A 27,224-nucleotide genomic window follows, 5' to 3' on the forward strand; every position below is an offset into this window, starting at 1 on the left:
GGATATTAAGGGGAACCCGTGTCAAATTACATTTTTTTTTTAGGTGGGGGTGCCCCTAAATATCCATACCAGACCCTTCAGGTCTGGTATGGATATTAAGGGGAACCCCGCATCAAATTAAAAAAAAATTGCCGTGGGGGTCCCCCTAAAAATCCATACCAGACCCTTTATCTGAGCACGCAACCTGGCAGGAAAAGAGGGAGGGGGCGAGAGAGCGCCCCCCCTCCTGAACCGTACCAGGCCACATGCCCTCAACATTGGAAGGATTCTTTGGGGGTCTGTGACCCCTCAAAGCACCATGTCCCCATGTTGATGGGGACAAGGGCCTCATCCCCACAACCCTAGCCGGTGTTTGTGGGGGTCTGCGGGTGGGGGGCTTATCAGAATCTGGAAGCCCCCTTTAACAAGGGGACCCCCAGATCCTGCCCCCCCCTGTTTGAAATGGTAAGGAGGTACAAAAGTACCCTTACCATTTCACAAAGAAAGTGTAAAAATTGTTAAATAAGACAAACACACTTTTGAAAAATTCCTTTATTAAAAAGCGGTGCTAATCACTCTTGCTATCCAGCGACAGATGATCATCTCTCTGGGGTCCAGCGATGGCTGATCTGATCCAGCGACGGGGGATCTCTCAGTCCAGCGCTGCCCATACATGCATCCGTCTTCTGTCTCCACTGCGGAGACACCGCGGGGATCCCAGCGCTGACGTTTCTTATATTAGGAGGGCGGGGCCACCCTCACCTGATCCCGCCCCCTCTGACGCTGGTGAAGGAAGCCATGGGGTTCCCCAGTGACGTATGGGTGACCCCCCCCCCCCCCCGATGTAATGCATTAACAATGTATTGACACTCGCAGCGGTTTGCAGAGGACAGTGTGAACTGCCTGCGGGAGAGATCCGATGCGGAAACTGGCGCTGGAATCGCACTGGTGCCCACATCTCATATGTGTGTGAACCGAGGCTCAGTCTGGATTGCATTTGGAGAGTTTCCCTCACTTCTTGTCTGGTAAAACATTGTCAGTGGGACATGAAGTGAAGGGAAATTTCTCTAAGGAGATGGCCAGAACTTGATTATGTGAGGTAGAACTTAGGTAGCGCAGGTGGCAGACTATGGGGGTTATTTATGAAAGGCAAATCCACTTTGCACTGCAAGTGCACTTGGAAGTGCAGTCACTCTAAATCTTAGGGGTAGAATTTTTTTTATAAAAATGCTATAAAACTATCCCCTATTTTGTAAACGCTATAACTTTTGTGCAAACCAATCAATATTTGCTAATTGCGATTTTTTTTACCAAAAATATGTATCGGCCTAAACTGAGGAAAAAAAACGTTTTTTTGGGGGATATTCTGCTCTATTTTTGCAGTGCCGAATCACAAAAAGGGGCCTGGTCCTTTGGCTGCAAATTGGTCTGGGGCTTAAGTGGTTAAATATGCCCTGTCACTGTACTAATGACACTAGGAGTAGGAAGGGGTTACCATCTACTGCAATCAAAGGGTTAAATATGTGCCTAACTATGTGTAACGTGTGTTATATGTGCTGCCTTTACTAAGGATCTTGTTGTTATTTTCCTCTGCTTAACAGGGGGAAAAAAAACAATATCCCATCAGTGAACAGAGCTCTGGATTGTTTACAATCACAGAGCTCTGTTCCGTAAATCACTGAGCCAATTAGCGGGTGCCAGTGGCCAGTCATTGGCCGAGACATTCAGATTGGCTTGTGCTGTGACAAATTACAGCACAGCCAGGCTGCCAGGGGCGTGCACGTGGATCATGTACTGGGTACTTTGCTGCTGTACTTGTACATTAGGTGGTCGGCAAGCTGTTAAAGAGGTATTAAACCCCAAAACAAAAATGTACTATATTGCAGCTTACCAATTCTTACAAATGTGGTGGCTAAATTCTATTTTTTTTTTTTCTGTTTGTCAAGTCAGTAAGTCTGTTATTTTTTTTATCTTCCTTACAGGCCAAGCTGTCCATCAAAAGTGGCAGTTAGAAAAACAACCTATTTAACACTGACAGGGGATTTACAATGGTCAGCTTTTATTCATTTATGTACATTTTTTTTTGCTGTAACTACTTATAACATGTTAGCTGGAGTTTAGCTTTAATTTATTAGTTAAGTCCATAAAATCTGCTAGTGCATCTAACACTACCGTATCCCCCATCTCTCTGCCTCCTGTGTATCCAAAGGTGTCTTTTGTGCCTCCATCTGGAGTGGAGATAACTTAAGACAGGAAGTGCATTGCTGGCTAAATCACCAGATAAAAAAAAGGAGAAAAGGCCAAAAAAAAGAAGAAAATGAATGCAGCTGCTATATTCAAGTATTTGTAAGCTGCTACTGTATACCGTATATTTCATTTTTGGTTTTGGGCCTAATACTGCTTTAATCTCACATGACTGGTGTTCCATCTGAGTGCCATTGATTACTAATGCACACTACTATGTGCTACTTGTGAAGCTTATACCAAAAGGAGCCATTTGTTCAATTTGTTTAGCAACAGATTTAGTAGTGCTACTACAAATTGTCCATGTACTTCTGCCCTTACACTCACCCATCAGACCAGTAATCTTTTAAATGCTTTTTTGTGAGGTCCACAACGCCATCAAACCACTGCCAAAATGTAAAGTTTCTTTCCCGAAGAGGTTCCTGAAAATTGGATGAATGCAGAAATTAAAACAATATTTTTTTTATTGATCTTATATGTTTTTGCTTCTGGGAGTATTACATTGTATCTGTTTTATATGGAGAGAATATATGGGCATTTTGGCCTATTGCATACATATAAATCACTACACTATGAAAATAATCATTGAACAGTTTCCAACTGGTACACCACAATGTATAGGATCTAGGAATACACATACAACATGTCGTGTCATATTGTCAACAACCTAATTTAAATAACTCTTTGTATTTAACATAGAGCACTTGTGGGCCAGCATCTAAGGTAGCACCAATGCTGAACATTTTGCAAACTGCTTTTTTTCCCATTCTGACTCCCTTTACATTTATGGATACATTCAGCAAATTAACTATAAGTAGGAAGGGTGTATGTTGAATACTGTAAGAAGACTCACAATAGCTCAATAAATATGAACCAAAAACCTGCATCGTCTGCTCAATCTCTCTGGAAGGGGTTCAAGTTTCAAATGTCCACCGTTGGGAGTGCTGGTTTGGGAGGGAGCTCGCCCCCGCTCCTGTAATGGCTCGAAGTGAAGAGAAGGTCTCCCTGGTGACCGCACATCAATATCGTTTCTGAGATGAGTGTGCTTGACAACCTCAGCCTGGACTCAGACCAGGCCAAGTCCCCAATGTGTTTAGCTCAGCCCCCTCGGAGCTCAGTCATGGGGAACTTAGTCTCCATGACCAAGCTCGGAGGGGCGGGGGGAAACATGTTCGGGGCATGGCCTGGTTGGAGTCCAGGCTAAGGTTGCAATTCACACTCATCTCAGGGATGGTATGGGCGTGCGGTCATCAGGGAGACCTTTTCCTCACTTCAACAAACATGAAACCATATCTCTTTTCTCTTGTATGTTTGCACGTACAGGTCAAAATCAAATGTAAATTGAACACAGACAACATTCTTTTTTCAATACCACATTTCAAAGGGATAAATTTGTACAAAAGGACATTATATTTTAGGTGTGCCTAGGGCATCACATAGTTTAAATACAACCCTGTTCTTGTGGGTTAGTCAAATCCTTGAAAAGCAGCCATGGCTAGACATGTGTCTACTTTAATTCAGAGGCGTACCTAGGGTCTCCAGCGCCCTTGGCGAGAATCTTGACCATTTTACAAGTTTGCTTGAAGTATATAACTGAAAGCTGATGGATGGGGCAATCCTTTGTATTTGGAAACTCTAAAGCCACATACACACTATCAGATTTTCTGCTGATTTTGTCCTTCAGATTTACCAAAACCATGTAGTACAAGGGCCTGCCTGATTGCATACAAATTGAAACTCCTAAGGTTTGATATATTATATGGTTTTGGTAAATCTGAAGGAAAAACTCTGATAGTGTGTATGGGGCTTAATGCTTAGTGCTGACAATACTACACAAGATGTAGGTTAGCTATACTATGCCACTTAGCAGCTCATCTCTCACTCACCGGTACTCGATTCAGAATAAGTAAATCATCTTTTGTTTTAAAAACAACAACAAATAAATGACTGTAGTAAAAAAGGTAAAGTTACCTTGTTAAACTGAGTCCAGGACACCATACGGTCTTTAACATCATCAAAACTAGCATTGTCACCAAAGATCTTCTGGGCAAGAAAGCCGTAATGCATAGGGGTCATTTCCACCTTTGTCCCCACCTCAGCCATAAATTTCATATTCAGAGTCTGGCACATCTTCTTCCATGGTACTTTCTCTTCCACATAGAAGGGGCGTCTTCCCTAGATTAGCAGTGACATGAATTATGAATTATCTCTGCACATTACCAATGGAAATAATATATATATATATATATATATATATATATATATATATATATATATATATATATATATATATATATGTATATTGTTTTTTTATTTTATTTGAAGATGTAGGTATTAAAGTGGAAGTTCAAGCAAAACCTAACTAACTGTAAACATGCTCTCTGACACATTCTAAACCTAATCTATCTAACCCTGTGAAGCAAAAATCACTATACTTATCTATTCTGCAGTTGATCCAGTCCGGCCCCAGTATCAGCTGTCAGTGGCGGCTTTAGTGCGGAGGCGGGTGCAGGAGAGTAGGCTTGTGCAATTAGTTTCGTAACGAATCGAAATTCGGCCGAATTTTGCATCTTTCGGACATTCGGATGCATCCGAATGTCCGAATAAAAAAATAACAAATTACAACAAATACGAAAGAAATATAACGAATGAATTCGAATGAATTCGACATGATTCGAAATTATTTCAACCGCATTCGAAATGATTTCAACATGATTCGACATTATTTCAACCGCATTCGAAAAAAAATTGTGACCCGACTTTAGGGCCATGTATCTCGGGGTCACTTGGTGCTAGACACTTCAAATTTGGATATGTTGTATTGCTAGTATTATTGTGTTTGCATACCAAATTTGGGGTTTCTAGCTATAAGTAACCCCGAGATATGTGGCCCCAAAATCGGGTCGCAAAATGTTATTAGTTATTAGAGCAGAGAATGACTTTTTGCGACCCGATTTTGGGGCCTGATTTGATTTGATTTGATTTGATTTGATTTGGGGCCTGAGGAGAGGCAGCCGTCAATGGAAGCCCCATAGTAAGTCTATGAGTGACGTCACTTCCCAGCCGGACGGAAAAAGTTTCTATCGGAAATTCCGATCGCGTGTATGCAATGTTGACGCGCAAAAACTCATGCATGCTCAGATTCAACTACGAGATGGAAGCTATTCGCTCTTGGGTATTGAACTTCCTTTTTCTAGTCCCGTTGTGGGTGTTGTACGTCACCGCATTCTTGATGGTCGGAATTTGGTGTGACCGTGTGTATGCAAGACAGCTTGAGCGAAATCCCATCAGAATTCCGTCGGGAAAAAGCATCAGAGCTTTTTCCGACCAAAATTCCAATCGTGTGTACGTAGCATTACACTTTAAAGTATCAGAATATTGTTTAGGGGCCCCTTCACACTTTTCAGCAGTGCATTAGCACATGCATCTTAACGTGGTATTATGTGAATTAATGTGCATTGCGTTGGTCACTCTGTTTTGATGAAAATTAGGAGGCCTGCCATTGATGTCTTCCCCTTTAAGTATGTTAATTTTCTGTGTGGGTTTCCTCCAGGTACTCCTGTTTCCTCCCACACTCCAAAAACATGCCGGAAGGTTAATTCCCTCTAGTATGTGATTGTATGAAAGTGAGTTTGGGACCTTAGATTGTAAGCTCTTTGAGAGCAGGGACTGATGTGTATATATGTGTAAAGCACTGAATAAATTGATGGCGCTATATAAATACCTGTAATAAATAAATAAATAAATAAATATAATACTTCTTTGCTTCCTGAGTCCCCAACCTGGAACAAGCATAGAGATAGGGAATTCTGAGGCCGCGTACACACGCGGGGACTGTTCGCTCAACTTTGTCCGTCAAACAGTTTCAGCGAACAGTCCGCTCAAAATTAGCATGGACGGACTTGCCCACACACGACGAACGAACAGTTTGCTGAAACCGTGCGCGATGACGTGAACGGCACGTACGACGGGACGGAAAATACGACGTCCCATACACTGCATTACAACTTTCGGCGTGTAAATCCTTTCTGAGCATGCGCGGAACTTAGTTTGACGAACAAGCCTACACACGAGGGGACTGTTCGCTGAAACCAAGTTTCAGCGGACAGTTTTTCGGAATTTCCGAAAAACTTTGTTCAGCAGACTGTTCGCTGAAACTGTCCGCTGACAGCCCATACACGGGCGGACTGTCCGCCGAAACACTGTTCAGCGGACAAAGTTGGGCGAACAGTCCCCGCGTGTGTATGCGGCCTGACATTTTTCTGACACTTGTTGTGGGTTTTGACTCAAAAGTATTGAAAGCAGGCATAGACAAAAAAACAAATATCTTCGAAAGCAATGGCAGCCCCAAACACTTCTCATGACAACGTCACTTAAAGGGGTTGTAAGCCCTCATGTTTTTTACCTCAATAGTCTATGCATTAAGGTGAAAAACCTTCTGTGGTGCGTCAGCCCCCTCCGAGCCCCCGTTTTACTTACCTGACCCCGATCCTTCACCTGCCGGGAACGAGCACACCAATCTAGCTGGTGTCTCGTGTCCTGAATGGATAGATTGAGAGCAGTACAGCGATTGGCTCCTGCTTCTGTCAATCAAATCAAATCCAATGATGCGGCGCCAGAGGCGGGGCCGAGTCCTGCATTCTGTGTGAATGGACACAGATGCTGGACTCAGGAACGTGCCCGCACAGGTGTCCACCAAGGAGAGAGCTTCTCTAATGTGGACACTCAATACGGGGAGGAGCCACCAGCAGAGGAGGACCAGGGCCACTCTTTGCAAAACAAACTACACAGTCGAGGTAAGAATGAGATGTTTTTTTTGTTTGTTTTTTTAAACTAGGGTTTTACAACCCCTTTAAAAGAAGCCTGTTTATTTTAAAAGGACAAAACAATGTACCTGCACCTTTTTTCTAACATACAACACAGTGGGGTTGATTTAGTAAAGGCAAATAGACTGTGCACTTTGCAAAGTGCAGTTGCACTCTGTAAGAGCAGTTGCTTCAGAGCTTCATAAATGTGCAGAAGCTCTGCTGACTTCCACCATCCAATCATGTGCAAGCAAAAATGCTGTTTGTTGTTTTGTTTTTTCATTGGGTGCAAAGTGAAGCTTTATCTCATTTATTAAGCTCTGGAGCAACTGCACTGGCAAAGTGCACAGTCTATTTGCCTTTAGTAAATCAACCCCAAAGTGTTTAGTTAAATTTCCTACATTCATATACAGTGACACTGCCAAAAGTCTGTTTTCATACTAATACGTTGTATATTTATAAGTAATAATTGCTCTCAATGTGACATTCACCAAACATTCAATACAGATGAATTATCCTGATGCATGTCTTTTAAATTACAATGATCAAATTACCTGCAGTGAATGTTTGCTGACTATCACATTCACTGCTTGATAAATACACCCCAAATGATTGTAGTTTAAAGTGATAATGTTACTTTTTTTTGCTCATTCTAGACTCAATTCCTTGGTTTTTACTGGAATAATAATAATTGATTGCAGTATGTAATTATGGATATGTTATTCCTCCAGTATACAAATGATGTTAACCAGAACTGATAGTTCACATCCCCCCCAATGCAATTATTTCTGATAATTTTATTCAATTAATTATTTAATATAAGACATTTTGGGATGGGGCGATTTTAACCAAAGAAGGAAAATTATATTTTCTCTGTGGCTGTAATTCATGCTACAATTAATGAAACTTGGAAAAGAACTCATATTAAAGCTCTGATGTTTCAGATAGCTAGGAGTCATGCTCATATAAGGTTACTAAAAAAAAAATTAAATCAATGCAATCAATCTGACAGATTTCTTGTAGCAACAGAAGAGATCACAGCATCAGTGATACCATGCTCGGATTAGTTGAAGAAATCTTATAACATGATGAAATATCTTAATGACCCATGTTTAAACTATCTTTTCAATGTCTTCATTATGGTAGCAGCTCTCAGTGATCTCATAAGACAGATATTGTAAATGCCTGCAAGATTGGCCCATCAAAGGGCAGCCAAAGGTATTTAACCTACTGCATTACTGTGAACATTTAGAGTTGAATGTTTGCCAATAGAAAAAATGGATTAAAGCAAAAGTAAATAATAGTGGAGAAAACAGGAAAGATCTTTTAGAATATGTGCAGCCACAATGACACTTACAATCTCAGAAAAGGCATTGTCCCATAGAATGGTGGCCTTGGCATTGTTGTCTTGATTGCCATGGACTATTACCACAACTGGTAGCGATAAAGCCTGGATAAAGAGATAAGAGAGGTTTAAACAAGTCCCTACAGGTATTACAGAACAGATCACATTTCCCTTTTGCCGCGTACACACGATCGGACTCTTCGATGCAAACAGTCCGATGGGAGCTTTTCATCGGATTTTCTGACTGTGTGCATGCCCATCGGTCTTTTTCTGTCTGCATTTCCGACGGACTTTAGATTGGGAGCCTGTTCTTAATTTTTCAGACGGAAAACCTTTCTATTGGATTTTCCGATCGCGTGTATGCAATTCCCACACACAAAATTCCGACACATGCTCGGAAACAATTTGACGTGTGCTCGGAAGCATTAAACTTTACTTTTATAGTGTCATTGAACGTGTTGTATGTTTTGGTGTTATTGATCGTCGGAATTTGGTGTGACCGTGTGTAGGCAAGACAGTTTGAGCGAAATTCAATCGGAATTCCGACGGGAAAACCATCAGAGCTTTTTCCGACGGGAATTCCGATCATGTGTACGCGGCATTTGTTTATGAACATCTTTCACACACACAGGGCATTTTAACTTCATATTTTGTAATGCATTCACTATTCATAAAAAATGACACCATAGCTGCAGCTCACTTTTGCATCCATCACCTATGTGATATCCTGACAATGAAATGTGCAGTACCAATTTTTATTTATCCATCTTTACCTATTCTGTTAAAAGTCCTGAATGTTTATTGTCCTGCCAATAGTTACTGACATGGGTCAGTTTGCACAATCAAAAAATGGCAATGATCCATGGTAATTTGCAATGAATCCAACCAATCGCATTTCAGATGATTAAAATATCAATTCTGAATGATATAACAAACAAATAGCAATAAACCGGCACTTACACAAATAAATGATAGAAGCAGCTGACACAATACACTGGTGGTGAATGGCAACATATAACATACAAAAAGTACAGCGCTAAAAGATTTTGAAAAATAGTTTGAAAAGAAAAGTTCAAATAAAAGAGTCCAATTAGTGTGGAATCCAAGTGGTACTAGAAAATCTTGTGAGAGATCCTCCATCGACAGGTGCGCACACATTGACTCTTACCATCCAAAGTGGACCACTAGATACAGCGGCCACTGCGCTTGTTATCAATCAACTAGATGCCAGACATCAGGACTCTTCCACACTAAAGCCTCGTACACACAACCTGATTTTCCCCAGACAAAACCTCGGACTTTTGCCTCGAAGGCGTGTGCCTGGATTTTGTCTTGCATACAAACGGCAAGGAATTGTCGGCCAACAAGCACCAACGTAGTGACGTACTACGTGGTTTTTCAGCTCTTTAGCACCACCCTTTGGGCACCTTCTGCTAATTTTGTTTTAGTAGAAGTTTGGTGAGTGTTCATTCGTGCTTTTCATTTCGCCCTTTTCATTTCGTGCTTTTCATTTTGTGCTTTTCAGTTCGCACTTTTCAGTTTGCGCTTTTCAGTTTGTGTCTGAATGGTTGTTCGTCAACCAGCCCTGTTGCGGAATCAGAGGAGATAATGTGTTATTTATTATTGGCATTGGAGTTATTGCTTTGACCCAAGTCTAGTCCAGGAACAGGTGGAAGAGGATTTCTTGGACCAAAAATTGGTTGCTTTATTAATCGTGACCAATTATGTCATATGCCTTTGCTGTGGGAGCTCCAGGAGAATAATCCGGGTGATTTTCGGAATTATCTCAGGATGACGAACCCCTGCTTTCACCAACTCTTGGCATTTCTGACCCCTATATTAAGAAGCAGGACACATGCGCAAGGCTGTTATTTTTTGGTTGAATAATGATTTGATTTGGTATATTTTCTATATTTTTGGATGCATAGAATGCACTTTTTGGTTAAGTTCTATTGGCAGAAAGTCAAATTTTTTTTTTTTATGCACAATAAAAAAAAATTGTGGAGATCTTAAAAACCACGAGATAATGGTGTTGTGGTAACTTGCGCCAAAAAACAAAACAAAAAAACAAGCATAATCATATTATTCTTGATATCACTAGAAAAAAAATTACCGTATATACTCGAGTATAAGCCGAGATTTTCAGCCTCTTTTTTGAGGCTGAAAGTGCCCCCCTCGGCTTATACTCGAGTCATCGCTGTCTGCCCGCTCGAACAGCGTGTCGAGCAGACAGACAGCGGCCATTCTATTCAAAAGCCGCGCCTCCGGCTCCGCCTTCGCCTGTGATAGGCGGAACACTGAATTTCCCAGCAGCCTGTGTTCCGCCTATCACGGACATCGTATCATCCTCGTACTACGGACGAGGATGATACGACGTCTGTGATAGGCGGAACACAGGCTGCTGGGAAATTCAGTGTTCCGCCTATCACAGGCGAAGGCGGCGGCGCAGCTTTTGAATTTTACAATGGCCGCCGACGAAGAGGGCACGGGACGGGACGGGACGGGGGCAAGGCAAGGCAAGGCACGACACGGCACGGGACGGAGGCAAGGAGGCAAGGTAAATCCCCCCTTCCTTGTGTGCTGTGTGTTTTTCAGTCCTTTGCTCACAAAGAAATGATCTTTTCAGAACAAGCCAGAGAGTTTCAGAGGAACATTAATAATTCATATGCCTACAGAATGCGGCTGCTTGCTCTTATCAGCAGATAATTCTGGCCAGAACAATCCCTGATTACATGTGTTTATTGTGCCCTCGAATGCCTTCCATAACCCTGTGTACATAAAGATTCATTATTCTTCACCGGCACTATGGCTCACCCTATAGGGCATCATAACACCATAAAGAAAGTAGGATCATCCCAAATAGGGATCTGTAGTCCCTTTAAAGCCCAACTCCATGAAACAAATTGCTGGTTATTAGGAGGCTCGGGACAAAGGTAGGCTGGACACACACACACACACACACACACACACACACATACACACACACACATACACACACACACACACATACACACACACACACACACACACACACACACACACACACACGGATGGATGGAGACACACACAGGGATGGATGGATGGATGGAGACACACACACACAGGGATGGATGGATGGATGGATGGAGACACACACACACAGGGATGGATGGATGGATGGATGGAGACACACACACACAGGGATGGATGGATGGATGGACACACACACACACAGGGATGGATGGACGGACACACAGGGATGGACGGACACACAGGGATGGACGGACACACAGGGATGGACGGACACACAGGGATGGACGGACACACACACAGGGATGGACAGGCATGTCTCACCCTCGGCTTATACACGAGTCAATAAGTTTGCCAGTTTTTTTGGGGGTAAATTGGGGGCCTCGGCTTATATTCGGGTCGGCCTATACTCGAGTATATACGGTAATTAATTTGCAATAACTCCATTAGTATCACCAGCAAAGCAGCTTCATTATTATCCCATTATAGAAGAAGAGAATGTGTGCTGCATTTTGAGATTTCATAATTTGCCACGTCATGTATGTTAATTCTCCATTACGAATGCTAGTTTACCAGACCGATCGCCTCCAGCTTGTCTTTGCTTCCGAGCATGCGTGTTTGTACTTTGGACTTTTGGCCGATGCACTTGTGTACTCACGCTCGGAAAATCCGACATTTGTCCATGTAAAAACCCGACAACAATTGTTCGATGGAGCTTACAAAGGGTTGGATTTTCCGCCAACAGCCTGTCATCACACATTTCCCATGGGGAAAATCCAATCGTGTGTACGAGGCTTTAGGCAGACTCCACTTCATAAGGACTCCAATAGGTATCAAGTTCCAACAAGGCAAAGAGACATTTCATAGTGTAGTATGTTTGATCATAGTGTCCTATATATAAGACACTGAGTACATGTGAGGCCAAGCCCCTGATGACGTCTCTATAACGAAACACGTTGGATTGAGCTGGATCACGTGATGTCGCACGGAGGTTGGCCATCTTGATAGTTGGAAACATTCCCATTTTTATGATTGATGTACATGCAAGCTTTTATCCTATACATGGTGGGTGTGCTTGATTTTATTAAAACTTTAATCGAACATACCACACTATGAAATGTCTCTTTACTTTGCTGGAGATTCATACCTATTGGAGTCCTTATGAAGTGGAGTCTGCCTAATGCTGCGTACACATGGTCAGACTTTCCGGCAGACTTGGTTTGGTGGACCGGAATCCGTCAGACAATTCGATCATGTGTGGGCTCCGTCTGACTTTTGGGAAGAAAGACCTAGAAATAGAACATGTTTTAAATCTTGGTCTGCCAGACCAAGTTCCTATCGGGAAGCCCATTCGTCTGCATGCTGGTCTGACGGACCAAATGCGATGCAAGAGAATCTACAGCACCTGCCCACGAGAATGTTTCCAGCACGATCCTATCGTGTTGGTTCTCGGTGACAGGGTACTGTACATCTCGCACTCGCTGCAATAGGAAAAACACATTTTCCTATCGCAGCGAGCACGAGAGGGAATGCCCCTCCAGGGGAATAACAGGCCCTTAGGTCTGGTATGGATTTTAAGGGGAACCCCCTACGCCGAAAAATGGCGTGGGGGTCCCCCCAAAATCCATACCAGACCCTTATCCGAGCAAGCAGCCTGCCAGTCAGGAAAGGGGGCGGGGATGAGCGAGCACCATCAGGCCACATTCCCTTAACATGGGGGGTGGGTGCTTTGGGGAAGGGGGGTGCTCTGCTGCCCCCCCACCCCAAAGCACCTTGTCCCCATGTTGATGAGGACAAGGGCCTCTTTCCGACAACCCTGGCCGTTGATTGGGTCTGCGGGCGGGGGGCTTATCAGAATCCAGAAGCCCCCTTTAATAAGGGGTTCCTCCAGATCCTGGCCCACCAGCCTATGTGAATAAGTATGGGGTACATCGTACCCCTACCAATTCACTTGGGGGAAAAGTGTCAATCTTCTGACTTTGGGGGTCTTCTTCCTACTTCTCCGCTATCTTCTGCTCTTTTGCCGCTCTTTTGCTAGCGGTGGCCCGGCTTTCTCCTTGGTTGTCGCCATCGCCGTCGCTGTCTTCTTCTTCTTCTTCCTTCTTCTGTTCTTCCGATGTTCAAACAACGCTCTCTCCCGCTGTAATGCCATGGACACGGTGCATGACAACTTATATAGGCATAAGGGGTGCCCCGGGACTGTGACATCATAAGGGAGGGGTCATCATATGACATCACCTAGTGACCCCGCCCCTTATGCCTATATAAGTTGCCGCACACTGTGTCCATGGCATTACAGCGCGAGAGAGTGTCGTGTCAACATCGAAAGAACAGAAGAATGAAGAAGAAGACAGTGACGACGGAGGAGAAAGCCGGGCCACTGATATCGAAAGAGCGGCAAAAGAGCAGAAGATAGCGGAGGAGCCCAGGAGAAGAATCGGAAAGTGCGGAGAAGTCGTAAGAAGACCCCCGAAGTCGGAAGAAGACCCCCGGAGCTGCCTAATAAACTACTTTAAAAACCTGTGTAGTGTGTTTTTTATTGACACTTTTTCCCCCAGGTGAATGGGTAGGGGTACGATGTACCCCATACTTATTCACATAGGGTGGTGGGTTGGGATCTGGGGGCCACCTTATTAAAGGGGTCTCCCGGATACCGATAAACCCCCCCACCCACAGACCCCGACAACCAATGGCCAGGGAAGCCGATATGGGGACAAGATGCTTTGGGGTGGGGGGGGCTGCAGGGCATGTATAAGGATCTACTGCACAGTGTAGGGCTCATCTCTAATCTCAGCTAAGGGGTACCACCATAATATTTGGCTTTTATGAGAAAGGTACCCCAATGTGCAGGGCAAGTAATCCGCACCCACAAGTAACTACAGCAAACTATTACTAAACACCCCTGTCAGTGGGAAATAGTTTGTCTCAACCCTTTAATTGCTGCTTTGTCTGGACAGCTTTGGCTGGTAAGGTTAGCAGAAAATAAACAGACTTAGGGCTCCTTCACACGGACGTGTCCGTGTACGAAGCCCGCTCTGCTCAGCGGGGGATCGATACGTCGATCCCCGCTGAGCAGGCAGATGACAGGTCCGTCTCTGCACACTGTGCAGGAACAGACCTGTCAGAGTGCCGCTCTCCCCTATGGGGGATCGGATGATGATGGACCGATCCGATCTGCAGACGGATGGAAAAATAGGCTTTTCCTAAGTCACACTTTTTTTGGATTGGAGCAGGTCAGATGTCAGCCGGCATGTCACCGCTGACATCCGTCGCTCCATCGAGGTCTATGGAGCGTCCGTTCAGGTCCGCCTAAAAAACTGGCAGGCTGACCTGAACGGACAGTCTGTGTGAAAGAGGCCTTACTGATTGGATTATCAAGTAAAAAAAAAAAGAAAACATCTATGGATTGTGTAGAAATTGAGTTATTACTGTATTAATAACTATATTTCAATAATTCATATTGATGAGGAAAATTCCAAGAAAATCCGTTCAGTTCTTGTGTAAAAACTCCAAAATTGATTTAATAATAAAAATAGCAAAATGTTACAAAAACTGTCAAAAGGTAGAATATAAAATAGCATCGATAAGCTTCTTTTCTGGAAATGAAGATTGTATAAATGTATCTTTGTGTGTGTGTGTGTGTAAGAAAGTTTGTCAGTCTCCTTCAATGTCTTCTCATGTTTGCCGGAGTGCAAGTCTGCTCCCAAGAAAACCGGTCTGTGTTTTTATTAACTTACTACTCCTACAACTAAACCCCCACCCTTTTCCCAAATAAGGATGATTTAAAGTTCCTCTGAGCTCTGTTGTTCCACAGAAAGCCCGCAAATTCTGAATGATGAAGTTCCCTCCCACCTCATCCAACAGGATGTTGAAATACAAAACCGTCTCCAATCAAAATATTCCATTGGGATGGCAAAACCTTTTAACTTATACAATACAAGTTTCCTATCTTCTAAACCAAATACTACATATACCAGTAGATAGATTATATACGTTTAAAATGTAATGTACTTAATAATAATCCTAATCAGGAAATATTGTAATATAAAGAAATAACTTATAATTTTAGATAACTTTCTGAAACTCTGTGTCTTTGGACAAACCTTTTGCTTCATATACCATAAAAACAATATTTTCACCCTTATTATTTCCGTTTTCTTTTACAAAAGTCTATATATATATATATATATAGACTTATATAATGATATACATAAGCAAGTCAATCATTCTTAAAAGACCCAAACCATTTATAAATTTAAATATTCAAACAGATTGGCAAGCTTTAATTTAATACATTTTTGTTTTTGGAATTAATATTACATTAAGCAACATTCAGCATTCAGAGTTTTTTTTATTTTTTATTAAAAACAGATAATTGTACTATAGGCAGATGACTGTATAGGTTAAAAATACAGTCAACTATAGGAAGTAAAACTGAGATGTTAGCGATTTTTTCTTTTTATTGTTCTACTGAACCCTGAAAATGGTCTGGTAAATAGAATTTAATACTGTTATCACTTACAATGATGTTTTCTTACCAGCTTTGAGAACTGATTTTTGACTTGTGAATACAACAGTAACCCATAATATAAAACACAGTAACCCATAATAACCAACCCAAATTTTTATAATACAGATTTGCAAACTAGAATTGGTTACCACAAGTTATTGTAATGCCGCGTACACAGGGATTTTCCGACAGGAAATGTTGGATGTGAGCTTGTTGTCGGAAAGTGTGTACTGTATGCTCCATCGAACGTTTGCTGTTGGACTTTCCACCAAAAATGTTTCTTAGCTGGCTTTCAAATTTTCTGCCATCAAAACTTTGTTGTCGGAAAGTCCGATCGTGTGTACACAAGTTTGTCGCAAAAAAGTTCACACATGCTCAGAATCAAGCAGAAGGAGCCGCACTGGCTATTAAACTTCCTTTTTCTCGACTCGTTGTATCTCTTGTACGTCACCACGTTCCCACGTTCTAAATTGATGGCCAACATTTGTGTGACCATGTGTATGCAAGACAAGTTTGAGCCAACAACCTTCGAACAAAAATCCATGGTTTTGTTGGCGGAAAGTCCGATCGTGTGTACGGAGCATTACACTTACCATGATCATTGCTGTTTGCAGTGTTTTTTATTTTTTTATCAAAAGCATCACCAATCCTCCAATAAAATTATCTGACTACTTTCAGACAAGGTGAGGGATTTAAATATATAGTGGGCTGCAGAACACCTTGTTACCTGAATGATGTGAGTGGAGCCACTGAAGTTAATGTCAGCTGTGAAGAGTATTGCGCATTTCTCCTCTGTGACTGATTCAGATCCCTTCCTCTCACATCGCTTTATCTTCTTTAGCAACTGTCATCAAGAAAAACTGGAGTTACATAGCAGAAAAAATTAGGCACCTGACTCTAGCTGCATAGTTTTGTGCCATTGTGGCTTATCTTCCAGAAACCCCAGTGCCACAAGACTAGCAGGTAAGTAATCGATGATGCATATTTACTGCTCCTCTGATCACCACACACTTCACTGACAGCCACCTAAACAACGCATTCCTCCACTGACTGTGTCACTGCACCTGCCATGTTCTGCCATGTTCTGCATTGGACGCCACTGTTCCGATGCGCATGTCTACTAACTGTAAATGCACACATGTGCTTCCTCCCTCACCACACCTTTCCAGTGCAATTGTTTTGGTATTGCTGAAAAGGTTCTCAACACTGTTGAGTTGCTTGGTGGAAAACCTTATTGTGGGTAAAATGTTGGCAAAGTATTGGTGCTGTGCTATGGATCTAGGTTGCCCTTTTTAACTCTTGAAAAAACTAAACTAATAAGGATGACAGTCACACAACTTAGCAGTTGGTTAAATGTCTTTTTTGGTTAAAAGGTTGGGTATAGTACAGCCAATGCATTTGGAGGGGAATTATACCTTGCTCAGTTCCACTTACAAAAGCAGTTGCAACTAGAGCTCGACAAAGCATATTGTGAAACCCCCTACAACCAAACATCAGTCTCCATATAACGAACGACAAACTTTAGCAACAGTGCATTCCCCAAAGCTCAATAGCTAAAATTATTAGATACTATAAAAAAAAATATTAGATACTTCTTACATAGTTACATAGTTGGTGAGGTTGAAAAAACACACATGCCCATCAAGTCCATCCTATGTTTGTGTGCTTTGATGTCAGTATTACATTTATATATACCTGTATGTTAAGGTCGTTTAGCTGCCTAACTAATCGTTTTTTTGATTATCTATGCTCCCTGCTGAAACCACTGCTTGAGGAAGAGAATTCCACATTCTTACTGCTCTTACTGTAAAGAACCCTCTACGCAGTTTAAGGTTAAACCACTTCAATTTTAGTGAATGGCCGTGTGTATTTTTAATTTCCCTTTTGTGGAAAAGTTTTATCCCTATTGTGGGGTTACCAGTACGGTATTTGTACATTGAAATCATGTTCCCTCTCAAGCGTCTCATCTCCAGAGAGAATAAATTCAATTCTCGTAATCTGTCCTCATAACTAAGGTCCTCCAGTCCTTTTATTAGCTTTGTTGCCCTTCTCTGGACTCTCCCCAGTTCCAGCACAGCCCTCTTGAGGACTGGTGACCAGAACTCGATGGCATACTCCAGGTGCGGCCAGACCAGAGTCTTGTAGAGTGGGATAATTATTGTTTTATCTCTGGAGTTAATCCTCTTTTAAATGCATGCCAATATTCTGTTTGCTTTGCTTGCAGCAGTCTGGCATTGCATGTCATTACTGAGCCTGTCATCTACTAGGACCCCCAGGTTCTTTTCCATCCTAGATTCCCCCAGAGGTTCTCCCCCTAATGAGTAGATTGCATTCGTATATATTTTTGCCACTCATATGCATTATTTTACATTTTTTATTAAATTAAACCTCATTTGCCATGTAGTTGCCCACCCCAGGGGATGAGCTCTGCTGATGTCATTGCGTTGCCTATATTGATGTTTTACAAGCGAGTGTTTTTATTCTTCTGAAATGTGAGTGCTCCCAATTTTTATACATTAAATTCATTATACCTAACTGTTTACACTATGTGGAGTTTTCTGTTTCCTTCAAGGTTACACTGCACGATATATGGTTAAAGACATATCCCACCGAGACTTGTGGATATTGTTTTTTCTAAGCTGTGCCCGTTTGGAATCTTCTTCAGTACATGGAGGCATCTCCCATCTTGACATAACCTACACGTGTGGATGTTCCATTTATTGGTGTTTACACCGCAAGCTTTGTCGACTCATTGGGCGTTTGCTTATTTGGGTCCATTTGTTCTGGTAAACCTTCTTACAATTGGTGGTGGCTGTCTTTCATATCTACTTATCCTAGCATTTATGCTACAAAGCACTATACCTTTCCTATTGATCCAGTCTCATTTAACATGATCACAAATTTTCACTGTTTGGACTTTTTTTCACGGACATTACTACTACCGGTATATATATATGGCCATAATTACTGCTTATCATTTATTCATTATGAACACTAACAATTATTTTTTGAATTCTGTAGCCTTGCAGAGATTTTTTCACTAGTGCTGCACAATTTTATTAAAACCTTCCTGACAGTCACCCATCTACTCTGCTCTGGTGACTGCCCCTCTTTGTCTCCACCCGCCTCTGTGCTGGGCCCTGCTGGGTACGATCCCAACTCTCTTTCAGGATGGAGATTCTTCTCGGAGTTGACAGTTGCTTTCCTATATTTAGAACCTGGGCTTCCAGGGAAACAGAAGCAGTATTCGCCCTTGATCAGATGATCAAGGAACGCATACATGTCGCAAAATGTACACCAAGACGCATCTCCATACCCGCTGGACATCATACCCACTAATTTAATGGGGATTGGGAATTATACTCTGTCCAAATTAACTAACAACTAGCTTCCTGACACTAATACCGCACAATATACAGGTACTCAACAATACAATACATGGGTACTCCCAGCACACGGGCACTCACAGCACTCGGGCACTCACAGCACGCAGGTACTCTCAGCACACGGGCACTCACAGCACACGGGTACTCACAGCACACAGATACTCACAGCATTCGGCACTCGGGCACACACTCACAGTACTTGAGTACACATAGCACTCAGGTACTCACAGTACAGGGCACTCACGGCACACAAGTACTCACAACACACGGGCACTCACAGTACTTGAGTACTCACAGCACTCAGGTACTCACAGCACATGGGCACTCACAGCACACGGGCACTCACAGCACTTGGGTGCTCACAGCACCCAGGTACTCACAGCACACGTGCACTCACAGCACTCAAATACTCACATCACTCGTGCACTCACTGCACTCAGGTACTCACAGCACACGTGCACTCACTGCACTCAGGTACTCACAGCACACGTGCACTCACTGCACTCAGGTACTCACAGCACACGTGCACTCACTGCACTCAGCACTCAGGTACTCACAGCACACATGCACTTACTGCACTCAGGTACTCACAGCACATGTGCACTCACTGCACTCAGGTACTCACAGCACATGTGCACTCACTGCACTCAGGTACCCACAGCACACGTGCACTCACTGCACTCAGGTACTCACGGCACATGTGCACTCACAGCACTCGGGTACTCACAGCACATGGGTACTCACAGCACACTGCTATGTACCCTATATATCACATTATATTCACTAGAATACAGAATTCATACCACTAGGACTAGCAAATCTATATTTCATCCCATTTAAGGAACTGGCCAGTTCTTGCATTTTCAAAGCACAAAAATGGCAAGGCAAGTTGATTTGTTCAATTCATACCATATTTTTAAAAACAGCTCCACATGTCCGTGTGGCTTGGGTGAACTCAAAAACAGATCTTCCATTTTCTATTTCTCCAGCACCATCACTGAAATCAAAAACAGAGAATGAATTCTGCAGTGTAACAGGGAGCTCTGAGTGTTTTATATGTGTTCCACATGTTGCTGAGCTATGAAAAAAAAATAGGTTTCCAAAAGAATAGCCTCATTTATTCATTCACCAACATCTTGTATCTCTAAGGATTGTTGCATCTGAGCTCCTTAGGGGACTTATTGCTTCAGATTTTTCTGTCTTTCTCATGTTATGGAGAAAGCAGCTGTGGAGCTGGTGGGGGCTAGCTTTCACAGAAAGAGAGAGTGACACAATGGGGTTGATTTACTTGTGAGTCCAAAATCTGGTGCAGCTGTGCATGGTAGCCAATCAACTTTTAACTTCGGCTTGTTCAATTAAGCTTTGACAAAAAACATGGAAGCTGATTGGCATGGACGTAGTATAAGGGGTTTCAGGGGTCACAATCGCAACCCCGGTCCTACCTCCAGGGGGCCTATGCAGCCTCCCTGTAATATTATCCTATCCTCCACAAAATCCAGCTCCGATCTGCTCTAGGGCTCCACAGCCACGCTCCAGTACTGGGTTTCTACTTTGCCTTCCACAGTCCACACCCCTCTGTTCCCATTGGCTGGGGAGAAGCCATTTTCTGAATGGAGAGGAGCACAATGTGAGAACAGTCCAGGATGGGGAGGTGTCTGTGCTGTGGGCTGGCAACATGGAATGGTAATCCATCTCCGCGAGGCAAGAGAAGGAGAGTTGCATCCTGTTGCCATGATGGGACCATTGTCACTGGTGAGGTATGACGCTACTCAGTGTCTTCTAGTCACCAGCTGGGATTCTCTGTACCCCCCCACCCAGGGATGTCTACTTACCCCACTTCCCTGACAACTAGGGAAAAGACACACACCTCCAGGAGGTGACCTTTCCCCAACACCTGCCAGCACTGACAGAGAAACCTTGCTAAAACAAATCCCTTAAAACCTCCTTGGGGGCCCCTGCAGGGCTGCAGGCTCCAGATTTTGTGTCACATGGCTTTGCCCTCCCAGATCTAAGTTGCCCCCCCAAAGCCCCCTGACCACCCCCTCCACCCTGCATGCTGCTATGCCCGACTGTTGAGCTCCTTTCCCATTACAGCAATGTATACTGTTCCTCCTCCATAGGGCTGAAATCACATTCCTTTACAACACAGCCAGTCAGCCATGAACTGCACAGGGTGTATCTGCCTACTGCAACTACACTGCCGTTCTGACCAGAGAATTTCACAGGTCAGAAGGGCAACATAAAAGCCAGATACATCCTGTGAAGACTGACAGACTGTGCATAGGAATGTTTCAATCCTGTGCATTGTGTGTGTGTGGGAGGGGGGGGGGGGGGGGCTGTATACAGTGCTTGGATGGGAGAGGAGCTCTGCCAAATGACCTGCCAGGGGTCCCTGTTCTCTGATTCTCCAGTGGTGATGCCTGTCCTCTCATTCTCCGGTGGTGATTCCTGTCCTCTAATTTCTCCAGCGGTGATCCCTGTCCTCTGATTCTCCAGCAGTGATCCCTGTCCTCTGAATGTCCAGAGGTGATCCCTGTCCTCTGATTCTCCAGAGGTGATCCCTGTCCTCTGATTCTCCAGAGGTGATCCCTGTCTTCTTATGTAAAGAGGAACTCTGGGAACTCAAAACTCTTAAGCCACTTTGAGTATCCTGGAGTGCGGTGGATGTATCTGCACGCACGTTGGAAGTAGTGGGGGGGGGGCAGGTCAAATTTTGCATCGGGGGCCACAAGCTTCAAGCTATGCCTCTGCTGATTGGTTTGTATGCAGAGCTCCACCAGATTTTGCACTCTCCAGTTTTTGTAAATCAACCCCTATGTGTCATTCATAAAGATAACTTAGAACTTGAGAGACATGGAGAACTAGCTGCTGAAGTCCTGAAGAGATATAAAACACCCCCAACAGCCACACACACCTAAAGCAAGACTTTTGTCGCGTACACACGATCGGAAATTCGGCCAGCAAAAGACCAATGGGCATTTTTGGTCGGAAAATGCGATCATCTGTATGCTCAATTGGACTTTTGCTGGCCGAATTCCCGCCAGCAAAAGATTGAGAGCAGGTTCTCAATTTTTCAGTCGGAAAAAGTTTATATCGGAAATTCCGTCTGTAGTAATTCCAACACCCAAAATTCCTACGCATGCTCGGAAACAATTTGACTCATGCATGGAATCATTTAAATTCATTTTCTCGGCTCGTCGTAGTGTTTGTTGTACATCACCATGTTCTTGATGGTCGAAAGTTCAGCGAACTTTTGTGTGACCGTGTGTATGCAAGCCAAGCTTGAGCGGAATTCTGTCGAAAAAAACATCCAAGCTTTTTCTGACAGAAAATCCACTCGTGTGTACGTGGCATAAGGGTTGCTTTACTAAAACTGTAGAGTACAAAATCAGCTTCCATGTTTTATGTCAAGGTTTAATTGAACAAACTAAAATGAGAAGCTGGCAACCATGCCCAGCCGTTGCAGATTTTGTACTCTTCAGTTTTAGTAAATCAACCTATGTCTTCATAAACTAGGTCTAATTACCAGCTATTACTTCCCATGAAGAATTCTATATTCAAAACAAGATCTAAATGAAATTCACGTTTTTAAAAAAGCTTTTTGCTGGTTAGTTATTTCTTATCTTATTTAATCTTGTACATGCAGAACAGGGTTCTGTTTTGGTGATAGTGTTTAAATTTTACTCACTTTAATGGTTCAGTGGAAGGTGCCACAAACAAGTCTTGTGCCTTTTTCTCAGTAACGATATTGGCTCTTATGACAGGCAATTTGCTAGAACCAGAAAGAATTTTGGACCCCAGCATGAAGCTGACACTGGCTTGAAACTTGGTCTGTGTCTTCAAAACTTGAGGAGGCTGCTTGTCAACCAGAAATGAGCTACAAAAATAATGAAAAAAATAAATAAAAGATAGCACACATAGATAACACAGATGCTGCTGCTATTTATTTGTTTTAAAATATTTTATTATGTGACTAATTTACTGTATGTATATGGTTCTATCATTCCAGGATTTTGTAACAAAATTCTTACTATAGTTTAAAGTGGAAATAAAGGCAAAAACGAACTCTAATCTTACTCCCACCCACATTCTAAGCCTAATCTATTTAGCCCTGTAAAGAAAAGATCGCTATACTTACCTATTCTCCAGTCCAGTCCCAGGTTGAGCTGTCAGCGGCAGTTTCAGTGTGCAGGATTGGCAGCCGACAGCAGAAGCCCCATAATAAGTCTATGGGTGATGCCACTTCCCAGGCATTTCCCAGCCATTGTCAGCTTTCTTCCGCACACAGAGGGTGCCACTGGAGACCGAAGCAGAGTGGCTTCAGAATAGGTAAGTGTAGCAATCTTTTCTTTACAGGGATAGATAGAATAGGCTTAGTATGTGGGTGGGAGTAGGTCTATCGTTAGTTAGGTTTTGCCTTTACCTCCACTTTCAGAAAGGGTGATACATATAGATTGTTATGTAGATCTTTTATACAAAGTATTATTTACATTTAGTTGCAAATCAAAAAGGTCTTGCCCAGAAACAGCAGGATTAATAGTTTTAATAGTTAGATTCCTTTACTCTAAATCTCACATAGATTTCATTTGGATTGGACCTGATGTCAGTGTTTTATGGTAGTTCTCCAGACATAATGGATCTTTCTACATTTGTGGCACAAGTACAGTTTAGCAAATGTGTATTGGTTGCCCTCTAGTGTATTGAAATCAAAATGTGATGGTTACATAATGTGTAAAATGTGTATTTTCAAACAAGATCCATGATTATTGATCCCAGATAAGGTTATCTATGACTTGAGCATTGGGTAGTTCCTGGATACACAGTCTGACACTAGATACCTTCTGTCTGGGATATTTCAAGCTTTTGCATGTTTTTTTTTTTTTTTTTAAATTAATGTTTATTGAAGAAGAGAAGAATGTACAATAGCATATCAATCAATACATAAACCAATACCGGGGGCAGTGTTATTACATCGTTAGTTACTATGGATCAGAGCAATCTACTGCCCACGTGGGTCTAGCCACCAGAGGTATAAAACACCGCTGCTGGAACGAACAACCTCCGCGGTAGTACAAATACACCCCTCTCTTCCATTATTAAAGAGAGAATACAATAGACAGAGATAGAGAAAGAGTAAAGAAAAGGAAAAAAGGAAGAAAGAGATATAGAGAAATAAGGGGGGATGGGGGAGTGGGGGGGGGGGGGGGGAAGGCAGGTCCACCTCTGATAAACAACTCCAAAATTACAGTAGAAACCGTAAGAGCAAGAGTTATGATCTCATCACATTGGTTGAGACATTATGGCTGCATAACTAGAGGAATATTTAAAGGCAACCCAACAGGCCCAGATCTTCGTCGCCAGCTCAGATTTACCCCGGAGGGAGAGAGTCATGTCCTCCATGTAATAGGTGGTATCCACGTTGAGTAACCAACGTCGGAGCGTGGGGATCTTCCTCAGTTTCCAAAACTGAGGGATGAGGGTTTTGGCGGCATTTAGAAGGTGTGGTGTGATCGACCTTTTATAAGGGCCCGTTGGTTTCCCCGTGCAGTGGAACATAACATACCACGGGTCGTTAGGGACTTCCCAACCCTGGATCTCTTTAATCCAATATAGAATCGCCAGCCAGAATGGGCGGATCCTTGGGCAGTACCACCAAATATGAGCATGAGTGGCTTCCTCTCCACACTCTCGCCAACACAGTGGGGAGGACTGAGGAGAAAACCTGTGTAATACAACAGGCGTATAGTGCCATCTGGTCAAAAATTTATACGCCATTTCTGATGCTTTAGAGGATCCGGAGGCTGTATGAGCCAGGGTTAAGATTTGTGATTTCTGGGACGGTGAGAGATCCGTATGCAGTTCCCTTTCCCAGTATCGTAGGAATGTGGGAGTACCAGTAGAAGTGAGGGACAGCAGTGCTTGATAAAAGTACGAAACCGGCCTCTCAGTCGGGCTAGGGTCGGCAAATGCGGTTTCCACGGGTGTAAGCTCCGCAAAGGAGCGCAAGGGTTTAGGGAGCAAGCGAACAAAGTTCAACAGTTGATGATGTTTCCAGCGGTCCATATAGGATATGGGGGAATCACCCATGATGGAAGAAAGTGACAAAACGCCGGAGGGGCCGGCGAATTGATGAAGGTAGACGATATTGCCCAGCCACCACGGAGGAATCTGGGGGTCCATGTTACCCAGTGGGAAGAAATTGTGACCCACCAAGGGCATCAGGGGGGAGTTATACAACCAGCCATGCGTCCTACAGATAGAGTCCCATACCATCAAGGATGAGTGCGTTAGCGGTGACGTGGTAGGCAAAAGAGTCCGGAATTTCCTCGGGATCCACATCAGTGTGGAAGGTTCAGCGCCACACAGGTCCGTTTCTAAATTCACCCAGAGTTTCGTGTCTTTGCAATATTTCAAATCAGAAAGCCTAGTCAGCACAATGGATCTATAATAAAGTTTAAAGTCTGGCACTGCTAAGCCACCCTTACATTTAGGGCGGGTGAGGAGAGATCTAGGCAGTCTGGGTCTTTTCCTATTCCATATGTATCGATGTACCAAAGATGTCAAGATTGTAAAAAATCCCACCGGTATCCCAAACGGGACCATCTGTAGCATGAAGAGCACCCTAGGCAGCAAATTCATCTTAACCAGCCCAATTCTGCCCAACCAGGAATGTCGTAGCTGGGACCATTTCTGGATATCAGACCTAAGTGTGTTAAGCAGGGGTAGAAAGTTAGCGCGGAAGAGGGACGATAGGGAGGGTGTAAGTTGGATGCCTAAATATTTCATGGAGCTCAGCTGCCAAGTAAAGGGTTAGTTCCGTTTCAGGTGAGACACCTGTCTGGCAGGGACAGAGATGTTTAACAGTTCCGATTTGGACATATTAATTTTAAAATTTGAGACCAAGCCATAGGCCGAAAACTCAGACATAAGATTGGGGAGGGTGATCAATGGTTGTTGTACATAAAACAATATATCATCAGCGTAAGCCGCGTATTTGTGTTCCGTCTTACCTATTGATATGCCATGTATACTCGGGTTTTGCCTGATAAGGGAGAGAAAGGGTTCCAGGGAGATCGCAAATAAAATTGGCGAGAGCGGGCATCCCTGGCGGGTGCCATTGTATAAGGTGAAGGGGTCACTAAGGGTGCCATTAATCCATATCTGAGCAGTGGGGCGGTGATATAACGCCGATATTTTAGAGCGCAAAGAGGGACCAATGCCTAGGTGCGCCAGCGTAGCCATAAGGTAGTCCCAGTCCACCCTGTCAAACGCCTTTTCAGCATCCGTGGAGAGTAACAGGGTGGGCTGGGAAGTCCGCCGCACATGTGCCATCAGTGAAAGTGTGCGGAGAGAGTTATCCCGCGCCTCCCTCCCAGGGATGAATCCTGCCTGTTCGCTATAACTTTAGCATAAATCTTCGCGTCAATATTCAAGAGCGAGATAGGGCGGTAGCTCGCGCAGTCACTAGGGTCCTTGCCCGCCTTGGGTAATACAGTGATGTGGGCATGAGTGGTCTCCGGGCGAAGGTCCCCGCCGGTCGAGGTCACGTTAGCGTAATTGGTCAAGTAAGGAAGCAGTATGTCAGCGTACGCTCGATAATAAGACACCGTGAGGCCGTCCGGTCCCGGGGCCCTACCACAGGCCATACTCTTCATGGCGCCCAGAAGCTCCGCAGCCGTAAACTCACCCTCCAAGGAAGCCAAAACCTCCACGGAGAGCGTCGGGAGGGCGGCACGGGCCAGATAGTCCCTAATAAGGCGTCCCCGTGCATCTCTATCTTGGACGTCCTGGTGCACCTGATACAGACGTTGATAAAAGTCCCTGAATGTCCGGGCTATACGGGGGGTATCAAACACCAGGTCTCCCGAGGGGGTCTTAACTTTAGCAATAAACGCCGCATTTTTACGCTGTCGCACCGAGTTGGCCAACAACCTACTGGGTTTATC

The 27,224-nt window shown here is 43.6% G+C and overlaps 1 protein-coding gene across 1 annotated transcript in view; it reads right to left on the minus strand.

Annotated features, from left to right (window-relative positions):
- The window catches only part of STAT6 (signal transducer and activator of transcription 6), a 335,411-nt gene that overhangs the window by 47,031 nt on the left and 261,156 nt on the right, over nt 1-27,224 (minus strand). Inside the window, exons 9-14 of the mRNA XM_077483561.1 lie at nt 22,967-23,155; nt 20,188-20,275; nt 16,620-16,736; nt 8,386-8,478; nt 4,195-4,398; nt 2,551-2,645 (exon numbers count right to left, since the gene is read on the minus strand). Of these exons, the coding sequence (XP_077339687.1) occupies nt 2,551-2,645; nt 4,195-4,398; nt 8,386-8,478; nt 16,620-16,736; nt 20,188-20,275; nt 22,967-23,155 (786 nt within the window). The remainder of the gene's footprint in view (nt 1-2,550; nt 2,646-4,194; nt 4,399-8,385; nt 8,479-16,619; nt 16,737-20,187; nt 20,276-22,966; nt 23,156-27,224) is intronic.

The sequence above is a fragment of the Lithobates pipiens genome, unplaced genomic scaffold (assembly GCF_037356315.1).
Source record: "Lithobates pipiens isolate NorthernLeopardFrog02 unplaced genomic scaffold, aLitPip1_a1.2 Scaffold_16, whole genome shotgun sequence".
NCBI lineage: Eukaryota > Metazoa > Chordata > Amphibia > Anura > Ranidae > Lithobates > Lithobates pipiens.